Below are 18929 nucleotides of genomic sequence, written 5' to 3' on the forward strand. Positions count from 1 at the left end.
AGGAAGGAAGGAAGGAAGGAAGGAAGGAAGGAAGGAAGGAAGGAAGGAAGGAAGGAAGGAAGGAAGGAAGGAAGGAAGGAAGGAAGGAAGAAATTACCTATGAGCTGGGATAGTATGAGCTAGTTTTTTAGGACCTGGCACTTCTGATTAAGAATCTGGAGGGTTTGAATGAGAGAGGCTTAAAGAATCCATCTTTGAGTTTAGAATGGCAACAGTGACCTTTAGGCTTCTTTTATCTCTCACTAGACAGTAAGCAACATAAGGACAGGGTTTCTACCTTATCTAAATCTTGTATCTTCTGTAGAACTCAGTATATTACTGAGCACACAGGTGTTTAAAATGTTAGTTGTATTGTATTGCATTCTCTTGTGCTTGGATTATTCATTCATTAAACATTCAACAAATCTATTTTATGCACCAAAATTCTGCCAGATGCTGGGAGAGATCTAAAGTTGAATAAGACAATGGCAAGGCATCATGGTGTGGTGGATGGAAAGCTGGTCTCTCAGCCAGGAACTTGAGTTTGAGTCCCACTTCTGAAGCATACTGGTTGGGTGATCCCAAACAAGTTATTTAACTTCTCAGTTGACCCAGACAATTCCCCCAAGTTAAGTTGAAGAGCAGGGACCAAGCTGCAATGGTAAGTGGAGTCCCTCACTGGTTGTTCTCCCAACAGATGACATCTCAGAGAAAGAAAGAGAGAGAGAGAGAGAGAGAGAGAGAGAGAGAGAGAGAGAGAGAGAGAGAGAGAGAGAGAGAGAGAGAGAGAGAGAAATGATCGATCGACTGAATGAAGGAAAAGAGAATAAAATGCCCAGAGTCAGGAGATGGAGTATCTTGTATGAGGAACAGCATAGGAGACCATTTTCAATGAATCACAGAGTATTTAGGTAAGAAGACTGGAAAGGTAGGAGAAAGTCAGATTATGGAAAGGCTTTGAATGCCAAACAGAGGACTTTATATTTGATCCTGAAAATGAAAAGAAGTCAATAGTTTTTTGGTTGGGGGAAGGGGTGTGTGTATATGACATGTGACCTGTGCTTTAGAAAGATTAATCGAACAGTTAAGTGGTGGATGGATTGGAGTAGGGAGAGAAACACATGGCAAAACCAACCAGCAGGCTACTGCAAGGGTCCAGGAATGAAGCAGAGGTGGGGGACATGTTAGATGAAATATGCCAGGATTTTGACAACAGTTTGGATATGAGGAGAAGGAAGGGAATGAGAAGGTTAAGGCTGGGATTCTGAACTGAGAGTCTAGAAAACTGGTGGTATCCTCAACAGATTTAGGGAAATTCAATAGAAGAGTTTTGGAGAAAACATGAATTGTTTTGGACACGTTAAATCTGAGATGTCTACGCAATTTGAAATGCCCAATAGACAACTAATCTGTTGGATAATTGTCCAGAATTTGGAACTCAGGAGAAAGACTAAGGCTAGTCACATGGGTCTGGGAACCATCCATACAGAGATGTTAATAAAATTCATGGGAGTTGATGAGTCCAACAAGTGAATGGAGAGAGAGAGAGAAGGGAGACACCCTCAGGTCAGAGCCTTGGAGTACATTCACATTTGGGAATATTAGACGGATGGTCATCCAGCAAAAGATTTGGAGGAATCATCAGATAGTTAGGAAGGAGGAATCAGAAGAGAATACTATCACCAAAGCCTAAAGGAAGAAAATGTCCAGGAAAAGAAGGTGGTCAGTGCATGAGGCAGGTCAAGAAGGATAAGTACTCAGAAAAGACCGTCAGATTTGGCCACTATGAGATCATGGTAACTTTGGAGAGAAGAGTTTCAGTTGAGTGAAGAAATCAGAAGCCAGCCTGCAAAGGGCTGAGGAATGAGAGGAAAGAGTTGATGTAGAAGCAACCATAGACAGATTTTTTTTCCTTGAGTTTGGCTGAGAAAAAGAGGAGAAATGACATCTTGAGGGGATAGCAGGGTCTAGTGAAGGGTTTTTTCTTCCTCTCTCTACTTTTTTAATATTTTATTTTTCCTCAATTACATTAAAATGATTTTTCACCTTTAAGTTTGAGCCAAATTCTCCCCCTCTATTCCTCCCCATCTCCTCTCTGAGACAGCAAGCAACATGATAAAGGTTTTGCATGAGTAATAGTATAAAATATCTTTCCATATTAGTCCTTTTGTGAAAGAGAACTCGAATGAACAAAAAAAAGTGAAGAAATAAAGTGAAATGCAGTGTATCTCTGTCTTCATTCAGAATCCATCAGCTCTTTCCCTGGAGGCAGATGGTGTTTTTCATCATGAGCCCTTGAGGTCTGGTGCACTTTTTTTAAAAAAATCAAGGAGACATACGTGTTTTGAAGAAATTAGGGAAAAGAAATAGAGACTGAAGTTTATCAAGAAAGGTGATGATTGAGGGGCAAACTGGCTGGAGAAGATGAGAAGGGATGGGATCAAAGGTACCTATACAGTAGACACAAATAAATGTCATACAAATTGGAATAAGTCTATAAGAGTAGAAAAATGTACAATGAGAGCCAACGAGAGCAGCAAAAACAGTGATGTCTGCTGGACTCAGAATGAGGTGACTTTGTATTAAAACTCATTCGCTTAACACCAGAGTGACCATGACCAAGCCCTTCACGTCCCTTGAGTCTCAGTTTCCTCAGCTGTTAAATGGAGACAAATTTACTAAGTAAATGTTTTGTCAGCCTTAAATAGGTGGAATTTAAGCAGGATCTTGAAGTTTAATTAGGATATCAACAGGTGGAGGTAACACTGGGCTCTGTTCCTCCCCAAAGTGCTGCAGGATGGAATTTTGCACCCGGTGGAGGCTCCCATTGTGTTGACTGTTAAACTTCTGTATTATCTGCCAGACATAAAGAAGCCACTCAATAGATCCTTGCTGGCAGAGAATCACAGAAGGTAAGAGCTGATAGGGATCTCTTAGAGATCATCTTGTCCAAACCTCATTTTATAGCTGAGAAAACTGAGGCCTAAAGAGATTAAGTGAATTGACCAAGAATATACACATAGCTAGTGGAAAAGCATACATTAACAAGTCTCTTGATTCTCAATCCTGAAAAATCAACCAAGTCTAGAATATGGGCATCAATAATGGAAAACAAGGATTATTCAGAATAATACTTTTTAGACATTTAATAGAAAACAAAGCAAACCCACCACAAACCCAAGACCTTAATTTGCTACTGGTTAAAGAATAAGCCTCTTGTTCTCATGGGGTCTAGACTCAGGCTTTAATGTCCCACTCCCATAAACAAAGAAGCTCCCGGATTTGGTGGCAGGAGGTAGTGGGAAGTTTATTGGCTTTGGAGTCAGATGGGCTAAGTTAAAATCCTGGCTTTTCTCCTTATTAATAATAGTTATCCTTTATAAAATGTCTTATGGCTTACAGAAGGCTTTTATAAATCAGATCTCTTTATCCTCACAACAACTCTAGGAGGTAGGTCTATTATTTTCCTCGCTTTATAGATGAGGAAACTGAGGCTAAGTTAAAGCATCACATAGCCAGTTAACATCTGAGGCAGAATTTGTAATTCAGGTCTTGTGCTTTATCCACTGTATAACCTAGTTGCCATATTGTTCTTCATGAATGTATTATTCATTCATTCTTAGGCAAGCTACTGAATCCTGCTGGGTCTCAGTTTCCTTAGTCTCTCTTCTGCTGAACTTTTGTCCTGTTCCTGCCTGACTCCAAAGCAAGTCATTTTAGTTTTAATTAGAAAAAAAAAAGTGGAGACATTTTTTAAAAATTTGATTTTATTTCAGGGCATCTTGTTTTCGAACCCACAACACTTCCAGTTTTTTATTTAATTATTTATTGCTGAATAGGATTACAATAGGATTTCAGGCGCCTGTCTGAAGCTGGGTCACTTGGGAGGCGCTGCCTTCTCTTTTCCTGGTGGAGGTGGGTGGAGCAGGTCAACAGACATCCCAGAATTGCAGATAATTTTTGCCCACACATCCACTTTTTGGAAAGCTGGCTTGAAATTGAGGTGTGTGTGTGTGTGTGTGTGTGTGTGTGTGTGTGTGTGTGTGTGTACAACTGTGTTTCTCTAGGGAAACCAACATGCCTTCCGTGTGTCTTTGAGGTCTTTCCACTCTCTTCAAATGGACCGATTACAGAACAGAGGATGTGGAGAGCAGAGCTTTTCCTGTTTGATGTCACACTGCTGCCCTTTAAAAGTCCCAGTAAGAAAAGGAGGGAGACTCACCAGAATTCCCAGTCTAAGTATCCACTGGGAAGAAGAAGAGAGCTCTAAGCAGGCAGAAGTGGGAGAAAGAGGGTCTGGTTTCAACCCCTCCATCACAGCCATTCAGAGAACACCACCAAGATGCCAGGGGGTTGCCTCCGACTCCTGTTCTGTGCCCTGTGCAGCTTGCGGACCATCCAAGCCTTCCCTAATGCTTCCCCCCTGCTCAGCCTAAACTGGGGGGGTCTGACTCACCTCTACACGGCCACGGCCAGGAACAGCTACCACCTGCAGATCCACAAAGATGGCCACGTGGATGGGACTCCTCATCAAACCATCTATAGTAAGTAGAGGGCTAGAACTCAAGAAAGAAATGGGTTTGACCACTGGTAAAAGGAAATAGCCTAGTTCGGTTGGCGGGAAGTTGGCCACCAGGTAATGGTAGTATCTAATCCATCTGCCATTACTGTCATTTTTCTTTAGACAGAAGGAAGCAACAATGATGCAGAGGAGTCCAAATAAAAGCCTTCGAGGACTGAGATTAGATGAAATAGAGTCCTAGTGGATTATGGACTTTGGGACAATTTAGTTAACAAGGGAGATGGTGGAAGTGTGTTCTCTGAAAATCTTGAGAGGTCAGTTTATAGACATAAACTGGATTACAGACCCTTGGAAGTTCCTTCTTGACCTTCTCCCTCTCTGTTCTCTCCACCTCCTTCCTTCCCTTCCTGAATTCATTCATTCATTCATTCATTTAAGTAGGTATGGTAGGTGGTGCTTACCTAAGAGTAGCAGCTGCTTTTGAGTCAGAGGAGCTAGGTTCGAACCCCTTTTCACTGGGTTAGAATCCAACCTGTGACAGTTCTTAGCCTACAATTCTGCCCTATTGTTTAATTTCTCAGAATCTAAATTTCTTTCACTAGTCGATACCACTGTCGTCTTTGCCAGATTTTTTGATGCCTCTGGGCTTCATTTTTCTCAGTTGGCATTTATAAATGTCTAAGTCTATTGGTACACTCTCTGTAACACTCTAATGTTAGCAAAGCATTCCCCTCCCCCCACCCAAAACCCTTACTTTCTGTCCTAGTAATAACTCTAAGACAGAAGGGCAAAGGCTAGGCAAACAGGGTTAATGACTTGTCCAGGGTCACACCTCTAGGAAGTATTTGAGGCCATATTTGAACGCAGGCTTGGTGCTCTATCCACTGTACTACTTAGCTGCTCTAGCAAAGCATTTTTTCTAAATGATCTCATGGGAACCTAACAACAACCCTGGGAAGAGGTTTCATTTCATAGATGAGGAAATTTAGACACTAAGAAATTAAATAATAAAACAAAGTTGTAGGCTAAGAAATGTCAGAGGCTGGATTCTAACCCAAGTATCTCCTGATTCAGCAGCCTCTCCACTATTCTCTGTTGATTCTCTAAAAATAAGTGGGTTGGACTAGAGATCTTAATGTTTTTTGTCTCATGGATCCCTTTGGCAATCTGGTAGAAGTTTATGGACCCCATAGCAGAAATACTAAAATGTATAAACTAAAATGCAAAGGATTATAAAGAAAACTGAATACATTTATCAAAACATTTTTAAAAATACAAGTTCTTAGATCTCAAGTTAAGGATTCCTGGACTAAGGGGCAAGTTAGGTGGTTCAGTAGATAGCAATCCAGGTCTGAACATGTGAGGTCCTGGGTTCAAATCTGACCTTAGACACTTCTTAGCTGTGTGCCTTTGGGCAATCCAGGTCTGAACATGTGAGGTCCTGGGTTCAAATCTGACCTTAGACACTTCTTAGCTGTGTGCCTTTGGGCAAATCACTTAATTCCATTTGCCTATCCCTTACCACTCTTCTGCCCTAAAATCAATACTTCATATTGATTACAAGATGGAAGGTAAGAGGTTTTTTTTAATTGATAAAGTGATTCCTGAACTAAATGATCTACAAGCTCTCATCCAGTTATAGTACTTTAAGTATTACAAAGTGCTTTACAAATCTTATCTCATTTGATCTTCACAATAACCCTGGAAGGTAAGTAATATTATAATCTTCATTCTACTGATGAGAAAATTGAGGCAAACAAGGTTAAGTGACTTGCCCAGGGTCACACAGCTAGTTAGCATCTGAGGCCGGATTTGAACTTAGGGCTTCCTGACTACAAGTCTAGCTCAGTTCATTGCACTATCTTACCTGACTACAAATAACTCACCTTGCTACAGGTAATGCAAGAATTAGGAACAGGCACTGAATCTATGGTTTCATTGGTATCCAACTCCTACATGAGGAAAGTCTTTCCACAAAAGCAGATTTGCACCTTCTCTTCAAATAGTAGTCTTGGAAAATGGTCTAAAACACTCTGAAAACACAACCAAACTTTCCCCCCAAAATGAAAATTGGTCACAAGCTCTGGAGGAACTAAAAGACTCTGAAGTTGGGTGACTCAGCTAGCATCACGCAGCCAGTATATGTCAATAGCAGGAATGTGGACCTTGGCTTCAAGGCCAGGAATACTGTCCACTCTACCATGCTGCCTCATTATCACTATTTGGCAGATTGAGGAAGCGGAGACACAGAGGGACCAATCATTTGCCCATGGTCTCAAAGTTAATATGTGTCACAGCCATGTAGGGCTCAAAGGGCTTTTTACACCCTAATCTTCAGGCAAGGGAGGCAATTTAGTGTAGTCAGAGAAGCATTGAACCAGTGAAAAAAGAATGTGAGAGAGTCGGAGCAGAGGATGTAAAATGGGAAAGGATGAGAAAATGATAATTTCTTCACTATTGACCTTACTCAGTTTATTGAGGACCAAATGATGGCAATAGGAAAAATGCTTCTGAAAATCTTAAAGTGTGATCCAAATGTCAGCTTTGATTATTACCAGTTTAGTCCATACCTTTCATTTTGCAAATGAAGAATCAGAAGGAATGATGTGCTGGAAAATATTTAACAACCAGCTCTGGGGAGTTGGGAATGTATTGACACCATTTGAGGTGTAACTTGCATCATTAGCATTTTCTAGACAATCAACAATACAATAAATAAAACCCTGGTTTGTAGCACTTTCCAAGGTGTTAAGTGAAAAGTTAGCAATTCGTTCCCCAGTTGGCAGAAGCTGACTCTGGCATTGTCACCCTTGACAAAGACTCCTGTAGGTGGCACAACAAATAGTAAGTGGCAGAGCCAGGGGGAGATGTGGGCTGCCGTGGGGCAGAGAGCAGGTGGTTTCAGGACCTCCCTCATTACCCTCTGCATACCCCTCTAGTTACCATATATCATAAACGCCTTCTGCTATAACTGACTGGTTTTCTCTCAGCCTAGCCCAAGAAGTCAAGGACTGTGTGACAGGAGAGCCTGGGGGGAGCAAGGGAAACTTAAATGAGGTAAATTGACATATTTAGACTGTAGACTTCAGGATCCTCAGCAAGAGAGGGTGTGGAATTGTCCTCTTTGAAAATCTCTAAATAAACTCCTAGGCTTTACCACTATTTATGTCCTCTTGCGAAAGTCATTTTATTTTATTCTATTTTTTAAACCCTAACCTTCTGCCTTAGAATCAATACCATGTTTTGGTTCCAAGGCAGAAGAGCGGTAAGGGCTAGGCAATGGGGGGTTAAATGACTTTCCCAGGGTCACACAACTAGGAAGTGTCTGAGACCAGATTTGAACCCTTGACCTCCTGTCTCTCAATTCACTGAGCCACCCACCTACCCCCAAACATTTAATTTTTTTTAAACCCAGGAATCAATTTTTTTTTACAAACCTGGGCTTGATTTATTGTTTTGTTGATTATCTAGACTTAAGAAAATGATGGAGAAAACATTAGTAATGAAGATTAAACTAAAAGTCTGTCCTGAGTATTTTTTTTCCTTTTCAAATCACCTTTTTTTAAACTTTTGCCTTCTGTTTTAGAACAATTAGCTCCAAGGTAGAAGAGCAGTAAGTGCTAGACAATGGGGGTTAAGTGAGTCGTCCAGGGTCACACAGCTAGGAAGTATCTGAGACCAGATTTGAGACCATATTTGAACCCAGGACCACCTATCTCTGGGCCTGGCTCTCAATCCACTGAGCCACCCAGCTTCCCCCATAACATTACATTTTATTTTTTATTTTTTATTTTTATTTTTTTTTAAACCCTTACCTTCCGTCTTAGAGTCAAAACTGTGTATTGGTTCCAAGGCAGAAGAGTGGTAAGGGTAGGCAATGGGGGCCAAGTGACTTGCCCAGGGTCACACAGCTGGGAAGTGTCTGAGGCCAGATTTGAACCCAGGACCTCCCGTCTCTAGGCCTGGCTCTCAATCCACTGAGCTACCCAGCTGCCCCCATAACATTACATTTTAAAACAAAGTCACTAATGCTGCCAGTAGGGATCTTTATGTATGGATTAATGGTTCTTGTTCTTATTCGAGTTCCACAACACAGTACTAGAAGACAAATTCTTCATATTTTAAGGTACAATTTAAAAAAAAATCTATTCATAGTTGTATCACTTTTGTTTCCAAATATATACCCACCACAAGCTATTCATTATTTTTTTAAAGGAGAGAAAGAGAAAAATGTAGCTCAGAAAAATTAGCCCCCAAATCAGCCGAGTCTTCCAGTATAGTTGGTGTTCCACCGCCATTTTCTACCACCTCTACAAAACTAGGGAGATGTATTTTAGAAGGAAAAATGCTCCTAAATATATTATACTTGGAAAAAAAGAAAAAGAAAAGCTGGAGGCAGGAATGTCGCATGTAAGAATTGCTCCTAAGAGACTGCGTAGTTATATAGTAGGAAGCACGCTTGACTTATAGACCTGAGAGCTGGGTAAAATGCCAACTCTGACATTTCCTAAAGCTGTGTGATCTCAACAAATAACTTCCCCTCACTGAGCCAGTTTCCTCTACTATAAAATGGGGGAAATGGGGTTGCTATGAAAAAAAAAGTGCTCTGGAAACCTTAAAGTATGATGTAAAATTATTTTATTCTCATTGTCTATCACTGGCTGATTAAATGTTAAAAAATACTTCATCTTGGATTATCATAAAGAACAGGGCAAGAGCTCTATAGCAATCAGCAATTTAAACTTAGAATGTCATCAGGTAGTCATTTAGTCCAGGGATCTCAACAAGGCTCTGGAGGTATAGCATAGTGAAATACACACACACACACACACACACACACACACACACACACACACACACACACACACACAAACAAATTTATAAGCTGGACTATTGAAAATTCTTGAGAACCAGGATTAGAATTGATGTTGATTTACGGGATCTACATTATTTTTCTTTAAAATTTCGATAGGGAGGCAACTGGGTGGCTCAGTGGATTGAGAGCCAGGCCTAGAGATGGGAGGTCCTGGGTTCAAATCTGACCTCAGACACTTCCCAGCTGTGTGACCCTGGGCAAGTCACTTATCCCCCATTGCCTAGCCCTTACCACTCTTCTGACTGACTTCAAGACAGAAGGTAAGGACTTAAAATATACAAATGAACGAATGAATGAATGAAATAAAATTTTGATAGGAAATCCTATAAGCCTTCTCTGGTAGCATGGGTCTCAAAACTACTGTAGTTAGTCCCTTCCAAATTCCCTTCCCAACACAGGTCTATGATACAAGTCTTTTCCTCTTGTCAATGTAATCTCCTTGAGGGTAAGGGCTATTTAATTTTCTCCTTTGTATATTGAAAGGTTTAATAAATCATCACTTTAAAAAAAATTAGTTTTTGTCTTAGTGTCAATTCTAAGCCAGAAGAGCAGTAAGGGCTGGGCAACCTGGGTTAAGTGACTTGCCCAGGGTCACACAGTTAGGAAATGTCTGGGGCCAGATTTGAATAAATCAGTATTGAACTGAATTAAGTTCAATTGAATTAAATTCAGTACAAAAGTAGGGACAAGTAGGTGGCTCAGTGGATAGAGTGCCAAGCCTGGAAACTGGGAGATACTAGGTTCAAATCTGACCTCAGACAAAGACAAGTCACTTTACCCAGACTGCCTAGCTCTTACTGCTCTGGTTATCAATACATAGTAGCAATTCTAAGACAGAAGGTAAGGGTTTGAAATATATATATATGTATAATATATATGTGTGTGTGCATTTATATATACACAATAGTATTTAACTAATCAATAAGTATTTTAAATAAATATGTATCCACTATATGCTAGGCACAAGAGATCCAGAAAATGAAAACAAATAGCTCCTTCCTTCAACAAGTTTACATTCTATCAAGGGAAACAACATGTACATTTATGAGCACATGTGCAATATATAAAAAATAAATATATTGTAGCGGAAGAAGTTGCTGGGGGATAATAGTATTGTCGATCTAAATCAGTTGCACATTTTAAGCCGGAGGTTTCTTTTATCCTTTTCTTTGGGCAAGACAAAATCTACTATCCTTGAATGGAAAACATTAGTTCAGAAGAGCTAGGGAACGTGGAGAGGCATACAAAGTAAGTTGAAATGAGGGATATGAGGCAAAGTTATTTTTAAGCAAGACATTTTTATTATGGAGAAAAAGCCAAGCCTCCAAGTGAGGAAGATCTGGGTTCAAGTCCCACATCCGATATCCACTGACTTTGTGGCACTGGGCAATTTTCCTAACCTTTCAGTGGCACCAGACAATTCTGTCTGACTATAAATTATAAAGCAGTTACCAATCTGCACTGGCAGAAGGAATTTCCTCCCTTGGAATTCCCTACATAGATTATGTCACAGAGCTGGACCAAAAACAAAAAAAACAAAACTTCCCCAAACAAGACAAACTAGTGTATCCCAAGTAGCTAAGCAGACCTCGGAAACAGAATTGCTCAAATGAATGGGAACGTGTAATTATCATAACAATGGCCAACTAGTAGTTTGAAAGCTTTTTAAACCAATCCTTTTAAACTCTTCCCTTCTGTCTTAGAATCAATACTATGTCTTGATTCCAAAGCAGAAGAGTAGTAAGGGCAAGAGCAGTGATGGTGAACCTTTTAGAGAAGGTGTGCCAGGCCCTGCCCCACCCCCACCCCAGACCGAGTGCCCGCTCCCCCCACTGAATGCTGGGTGCCCCCCTTACCCCACACAGCTCTCCTACTGGGCTGTTGGGCAGTACAGTGGGTGAAGTGAGGAATGTCCTCAGCAAGTATAGAGAGAGGGAAAGGAGTGGCCTGAGCACTCTGCCCCACTCCAGCTCTGCCACCCTGTGAGCTGCCCACCCTACCGCCTCTGCAATCCCATTGGGCTGCTGGGCAGAGGGGCAGGGAATGTGAAAAAAATGCTGCCAGGCACAGATGAGGAGTGGCTCCAACCAAGTCCTTCTGTCTTTCTAGTAATGAAGTGGGCAGGGGTACCTGGGGGGGGGGGCAGGATGGCCACGTGCCCACAGAGAGCATCTTTGGCACCTATGCTATAGGTTTTCCATCACTGGACTAGACAATGGAGATTAAATGTCACACAGTCACACAGCTAGGAAGTATCTGAGGCCAGATTTGAACCCAGGACCTCCCATCTCTGGGCCTGACTCCCAATCCACTAAGCCACCCAGCTGCCCCTTGAAAGAAATTTTCTTAAGAAAATATTCCCTATGAGATCTTAATCTCATGGTTAATTTGTTTGGTTTATTTCTGTATTTTGAGTACTAATAATCTTATTGGTGTGACATGGTCTTCATAAATTGCTCTGGCTAAAAAATTACCCAAGGGGACCTACACCTTCAATGACAGTGGTACAATCTGTCAATAGGATGTGCTTAAAGTCTTTCTAGCTAAGCAGGGCTTGCCAGGGGGAGAGCCATTGGGAGGCATGGCACCATGAAACAGACACACACAAATTTATTGAAATATTGAAAATTCTGGTGAGCTAAGGTGGGAATTAATGATGACTTATTGGATCTGCTATACTTTTCCTTTAAACTTCCATAGGAAATTCTATTAGCCTTCTCTGTTAGCATAGCTCTCAAAACCACTGAAGTTAGTCCCTCCTAATGCTGAAATTAAACATCCCTTTCTCTCGTTTCCTATTCTCCTGTTCTTTATGGAAAGAGCTAATCATTTGGCCCTGAACAGCGTTTCTTTGTGGATTCAAAGACCTTTCTTTATCAATGTCCCTTCCTCCTTCCCATTTCTTTTCTCTCCCTCTCATTTCCCTCTATCCCAGTTTTCTTTTCTTGAAGCTGAATTTCCCTAGTCTCTTTGATCTTTCAGCATCAAGTTTTTTTCTCCTGAGAATCTTTTCACATGAACCATTCATTGATCCTCCGGATTCTCTTTGAGGTCAAAAAGGACCAAGTATTCTTTTTTTAAACCATTACTTTCTGTCCTAGTAGCAACTCTAAGACAGATAGGCAATAGCTAGGCAGAAAGGGTAAAGTGAGTTGCCCAGGGTCACACAGCGAGGAAGTATCTGAGGACAGATTTGAAATCAGGTCCTCCCAATTCAAGCCCTGGCACACTATCCACTGAGTCACCTATCTGCCATGCGAACTGTCATTCTAAAGGCATTCTACTTTATGCTTTAGTCCAGAGGCAGAAGGGCATAATGAGTTGTTTCCATGTGCTTGGATTCAAATTCTACCTCAGAGGCTGCCTCCACTCCTTGAAGGACCCAGGCATACTTTTTATGGTTTGCTCACTAGTCTTTGATAGCCTTTAATGCAAAAATCTGAGAAAATCTCTGCTTGGTAATTAGTAGTAGTAATTGTAGTGGTAGTAGTAGTAGCAGTAGTAGTAGTAGTAGCAGTAGTAGTAGTGGTGGTGGTAGTAGTGGTAGTAGTAGTAGTAGTAGTAGTAGTAGTAGTAGTGGTAGTAGTAGTGGTAGTAGTGGTAGTAGTGGTAGTAGTAGTAGCAATAGTAGTAGTAGTAGTAGTAGCAATAGCAGTAGTAGTAGTAGTGGTAGTAGTAGTAGTAGTAGCAGTAGTAGTAGTAGTAGTAGTAGTAGTAGTAGTAGTAGTGGTAGTAGTAGTAGTAGTAGTGGTAGTAGTAGTAGTAGTAGTAGTGGTAGTAGTAGTAGTAGCAATAGTACTAGCAGCAGCAGCAGCAGCAGCAGCAACAGCAGTAGTAGTATTAGTAGTAGTAGTAGCAATAGCAGCAGCAGTAGCAGCAGCAGTAGCAGCAGCAGTAGCAGCAGTAGTAGTAGTAGTAGTAGTAGTAGTAGCAGTATCAGTAGTAGTAGTAGTAGTAGTAGTAGTAGTAGTAGTAGTAGTAGTAGTAGTAGTAGTAGCAGCAGCAGCAATAGCAGGAGGAGGAGGAGTAGAAGTAGCAGCAGCAGCAGCAGCAGCAGCAGCAGCAGCAGCAGCAGCAGCAGCAGCAGCAGCAGCAGCAGCAGCAGCAGTTAGCATTTAGAGAATGCTTTACCAAAGTATCTCATTTTCACTTCACAACCACCAGGAGAGGCTGGTCAGATCCCCACTTTACAGATGAGGAAACTTGAGGCAGACTGGGAGGGTAAGTGTGGGAGGCTAGCGTGGAACTCGGTCTTCCTAACTCTAAGTCTAGCATCTCCCAAGAGCCTCTTCCCACTGGCAAGAGCGCAGCTGGCAGAATTAAAGGAAGTCTCACTGAGAGGTGAAAGGAAACCAAAGGTAATTCACAGCAGAATTCTAGGAAAGGAATGGCGCTGTCCTCTAAGCGAGCCTGTCCCAAGGGTCTACCCAGGACTTTAGTCACCAATGATTTCCTTTTCTTTGCCCCGCCCCTCCTAGCTACTGTTGCCAGGTGGCTATTTCCGCAGTTCTGCGGGGCTCTCGGAAGGGGGCATCAGGTGTTGCTCTCCATGGGATTTCTCTGGCAATGCCTCCCCGCTGATACCCTCCGTAGGTACGCTTCAGGGTATGAGTCTTTGCTAGTAGGATCCTGATAAGGTCCTCCTGCGTATCCCATCACTCCCAGTAGGTGGCAGCAGATATTGCTTTTAAGTACTCCAAAGGTACCCAACAGGTCGTCAGAACAAATCTTGCTCTTTGGCCAGTCTATCCTCCCTAAAAGGGGAGCTATTCAGGATCCCCCCCTTGTCTGTCAGGAGTGGCAGAGCTTCCGGGCCGGAAAGGACTTCACTGGGCATTGCGCCTAACCCCTCCACAAACGAGAATCTTTTCCCCGAGACACCGAAGCGAGACAAATCACGATCTAAGCTTTTGCATGACTCCTCCAATGAAAGAGAATTGAGTGGCTTGCCCAAGGCAACATTAGTAATGACTGAGGCTTGCAGAGCTTCATCCTCTTCCAGCACATCTGAGATATAACGAGGTAATAAAATACTTCGCAAACTGAAAAGCATTATACAGCGAATGCCAACTATTGGCTAACCCAGAGATGTTCTTGACTGCAAGGAACTTATAGTCCAAAAGGGGCAGGTGTACTGTGGGGCCCAAATTGATGGAACAATTCCCTGCTGCAAATGTAATGGAGTATTACAAGAAGTAAGAAATATAGGAAGGAAAGAAAGTGATGCAAAGTAAAAACAAGAACATAAATATTCATAATTAATAAGAAAAAGGGACAATAAAATATGGAGAAATTACAGAAAAATGCAGGAAAGTATGTAGAAAGAAGATGATTTAATTCTCTCACTAAAACATTTTAAATCCCCCAAAATTAAATCATAGAAGTTCATCTTTCTTGTATAAACTTGGCAAAGCTACTGTTGCCCCTTTCCCAAATACCTTCTATCTATTTTGCATCTATCTTAAGTATATAAAACTTGACTACTCTCAGCAATGCAATAATCAGGGACAATGCTGAAAGATTTTATGATGAGGAATGCTATTCCCCTCCAGAGAAAAAACTGGTGGAGTCATCTTTCACATCAGTGTATTTTGGGTTTTATTTTGGGGTTTTGTTTATGTATGTGTGTGCTCTTACAACAATGACCAATATGAAAGTGTTTTGCATGACAATAAATTTTTAAAAAGAAAAAAACATACTCACATATGTATATTTTTTCTCCTCAATGGAATATGAATTACTTGAAGGCAATTTAAAGGGGAATATGAGCTATTATTTCTATTTTTCTTATAAAAAAAAAGGCGAATTACTTAGTCTGTTGGATTCTCAGTTTCCTTATCTATATATAATAAAAGGGTTAAAGCACCTCTAAGCTATTTTGCATTTCTAGGATCCCATTCCATATAATTAAGTTCACTTGTAGGATGGCAAAATGTAGAGGAATGGGGCTGGAGATGTACATTTATAGAAGATAGTGTTGGAATGGCTTGTTTTCTTTTTTTTCTAATCAACGCAAGAAAGCTCCATAAAGGGGACAGCATTTTAGGTATTGCATAGAGGCAGAAATAAGGTAATGTGGGAAGTTTTTTATCTCAAATGGTTTTCTTAACAGGTGCCTTGATGATCAGATCAGAGGATGCTGGGCTAGTCATAATAACTGGTGTGATGAGCAGGAGGTATCTCTGTATGGACATCAGGGGCAACATCTTTGGATCGGTGAGTCATTGGACTGATTTTGACTTGCAGGTCATTGTCTGGCTGTTATGAGAGAATCATAGAATTCTAGAATTGAATAATATCATCTGGTTTGTATTCTGGTGGCCTGATTTCTCTCTTGATACCTTTTTCCTGGCCAAAATGCTAATGCCATTAAAATGTGGTAATTCTACCTGAATTATTTCAATGTTCCATTTTCCTTTGTTGGTAAAGTCTAAGCCTGGTGAGGGGGTGGGGAACCACTAGCATCTTTGGCTTCCTGGGGTTCTGTCGGACCTTATACTTGAAATTCAACTGAACAGGGGGGAACTGGGTAGCTCAGTGGATGGAGAGCCAGGCCTAGAGACAGGAGGTTCTAGATCCAAGTCTGGCCTCAGACACTTCCCAGCTATGTGACCCTGGGCAAGTCACTTGACCCCCATTGCCTACCCTTACTGCTCTTCTGCCTTGGAGCCAATACACAGTAATGATTCCAAGACAGAAGGTAAGGGTTTAAAAAAAAAAAAGGTAAAAAAAAAAAGACATTCAACAGAACAAAGGATCCTGGATACTAATCCATCTTTTTAAAAATGATTTGATCTATTACTACTATTCCTCTTACAAAAAGGCAAATCATTCATCCTACCTGAGCCTTAATTTTCTTATCTGTAAATGAAAGGAAACATTAGACCCCTTTGAAGATATTTTGCAACTCTGGTATTCCATTCTATATAATTTAAACACACTTTTAGGATGCTAAATGGTGAGTGAATACAGATGAGTGGCACATTTGTATAGCAAGCTTCAAGCTCCGTATTTGGCAATGGATTGAAAACCTTAAATGATTCTCTATACTATGCAGGAGTTGCAAGTGAAGTTGCATCCTTTCATTTCCAAATCTGGTGCCAAGAGGTAGGAAAGGGACATAGAAAGTAGAAAAGTTATCAAATACAACCTTTGGTTACAAAAGACTCTTCTTTCCTTTCCAAAGATCTATTGGGAAGATCCTCCTTTGGCTTGGTGGGTTATTCTTGCATTATTACCTCAATTTTTTAGACTAGAATCATATCCCCTCCTAGCTCTCTCTCCCTAATCTCCAACCTTTCCTTGGGTGGGGAGGATCATGAGAGTAAAACTCCTTTACTCAAGCTGAGCTGTCCAATACTACTTTACAAGCTTCTCTTCTGGGTTTCCTCATCCATCACCTACTTCAGTGAGCCGATTCCACTGCAAAGTGGACAAGAGAAGCCTGAACGATATCTAGGGTTAGCTTTTACAAGTAAATAGACACTGGGCTTGAGGGCAGGTGGACACATTTACCCAGATCTTCAAATTCCTTAGAAAGAATTGTCTTGTGGATCCAAGGTCACTACTCCCTTGATGTTGCCAAATAACCTATTCTGAATACATGCCTGCAATATGATTAACCCTACAGCAGGCAGATCCTAAAAGAGGGTGAGGCTAACCAAGTCCCAGGACAGGAAGAGAATGGTTTCATCCAATCATAGAGCTAATTTTACTGCCATCAATACTACTTAATAACTATAGAAAAATCTCTCTAACTCTTGTCTTCATGGTTATCTTAAAGTACTCCTTCTTGCAACTTGAATTCCAGTAGTTCTTTCTTATTTATAAACCCAAATGGCCTGATGTTACAGTTGGGAATATACCACAAGGTCTCAAGCCTATCTTGCAAAGAGGTGGTGCATTTCAAAGAGTGTTGGTCATGGGAATTAGGAGGCTTACATTGAAATCACAGCTCTGATCCTAATAGTTTTTTGACCATCATCAAGTGACATCTCTGAAAGTCCATTTCCTTATCCATAAAATGGGTTTAATGTACTTCATAAGGCTAAAGGGAAAGTGTTCAATAGACTTTAAGGTGATTTCATTAATGTGATACAATTTCTTTGTTGACACCGAAGCTGGAAAAGTGAATCACAAAATCGGCTTTCACCTGATTCCTTCTCTGTCCTTTCAGCATTTCTTCAACCCAGACAACTGCAGGTTCAAACACCGGACACTAGAAAATGGGTATGACATCTATCACTCTCCCCAGAACAACTTCCTGATCAGTCTTGGCAAGGCAAAGAGGGCCTTCCTGCCAGGCATGAATCCACCTCCTTACTCCCAATTCCTGTCTCGGAGGAATGAGATCCCCATAATCCACTTCAACACACCTGAACCCCCCCACCGTCACACCAGGAGTGCCGAAAACAGCCCTGACTTGGACCCAATGAATGTGCTGAAACCCCGACCAAGGATGACTCCCTGCTCCCAGGAACTCTACAGTGCTGAAGAGAACAGCGTAGTGGATGATGACCCTTTGGAAGTACTCAGAAATAGCAATCGGCTGAAGCCCTTCCCTGGTAGGCTGGGTTTAGAAAGATGCCACCATGTTCCCAAGACTGCTTAAGAGGACAACAATAAAATGCCATTTAACTATCCCTGATCCATCTTGTTAGCAGCTAGCCCATCTTTAAGGGGCCCAGAGAGGTTCTTTAAACCTTAAAGAACAAGAAAGAGATTCATCTTTTCCTCTCCCTTCCTACCTTAGGACCCCCTGGGAATTAAACCTGGAATATTGTGCTAAGACCTAGGACTTCATCCCTAGCCTGAATGATAGAGTTGTGCTCTCTTTCCAACCCTGCACCTGACATTCCAATCAAGGCCCTAATATGGATGGTCCTCCTTCATCTTGAATCAACTATCAAGAGTCTTTACCTTCTCTAAAGAGTGGGAGTGGGGTCTCTCTCTCCTCCATATCAACAGATTTGGGCACATTAATTGCATCAATCCTATGATTTCCTTGAGTTTAAGATGAAGGACGGAGAAGGTTGAGGGATGGGAAAATATACCAACTGAGAAACAAGTTGATTTCTTGGTTCTGTAGTAACCAGCCAAACTTTAGTCCAACTTTTGCTCTTCAGGGTGACTCGTATCCTTTAATCATGCTCTTCCTCCTTTTAAATCAGGATGAGATCTATAAAGCAAGAATCCTATGGTTCCCCAACCCAATAGATAATGCCATGACAGCACCTTATAAATAGCTCTTTCTCTATTTGCTTATGAAAAGTAACTATTCCAAATACATTAACTGTAAATTCATCGATCTTACCCATGAGCACCTTTTTACCAAGAAGGGACCAGGAAATATGCCAGGAAGAGCCACAGTTGTCTGACAGGGAGATACACATTGCCATTCATTCCCTTATACATTAGGCCAGGCCACAGGGTCGTTCCCAACCTTAGCCAAAGTCAGTCAAAGACAGAAGGCAAAGGCATTTCCAATCTTGAAAACCAAAACGCTCCACACACTTTTTGGAGGAACTCTAGACCTCTGGTTTTTTACCCTTT

The 18929-nt window shown here is 41.3% G+C and overlaps 1 protein-coding gene across 1 annotated transcript; it reads left to right on the forward strand.

Moving 5' to 3' along the window:
- The first annotated feature begins 4321 nt into the window (after nt 1–4321).
- FGF23 (fibroblast growth factor 23) lies at nt 4322–17988 on the forward strand. Its single transcript, XM_044679089.1, has 3 exons — nt 4322–4523; nt 15490–15593; nt 17554–17988. Exons 1-3 carry the CDS (start codon nt 4322–4324, stop codon nt 17986–17988), a joined length of 741 nt encoding a protein of 246 aa, XP_044535024.1.
- Nucleotides 17989–18929: the final 941 nt, after the last annotated feature.

This window comes from Gracilinanus agilis, chromosome 5 (genome assembly GCF_016433145.1).
Source record: "Gracilinanus agilis isolate LMUSP501 chromosome 5, AgileGrace, whole genome shotgun sequence".
Classification (NCBI taxonomy): domain Eukaryota; kingdom Metazoa; phylum Chordata; class Mammalia; order Didelphimorphia; family Didelphidae; genus Gracilinanus; species Gracilinanus agilis.

Excerpts from the sequence above, each read along its gene's own strand:
- FGF23 (XM_044679089.1), top strand. The coding sequence starts at position 4,322 with ATGCCAGGGGGTTGCCTCCGACTCCTGTTCTGTGCCCTGTGCAGCTTG. Across the intron at positions 4,524-15,489 it reads TCCTCATCAAACCATCTATA|GTGCCTTGATGATCAGATCA; the intron begins GTAAGTAGAGGG and ends TTTTCTTAACAG. Across the intron at positions 15,594-17,553 it reads GGGGCAACATCTTTGGATCG|CATTTCTTCAACCCAGACAA; the intron begins GTGAGTCATTGG and ends CTGTCCTTTCAG.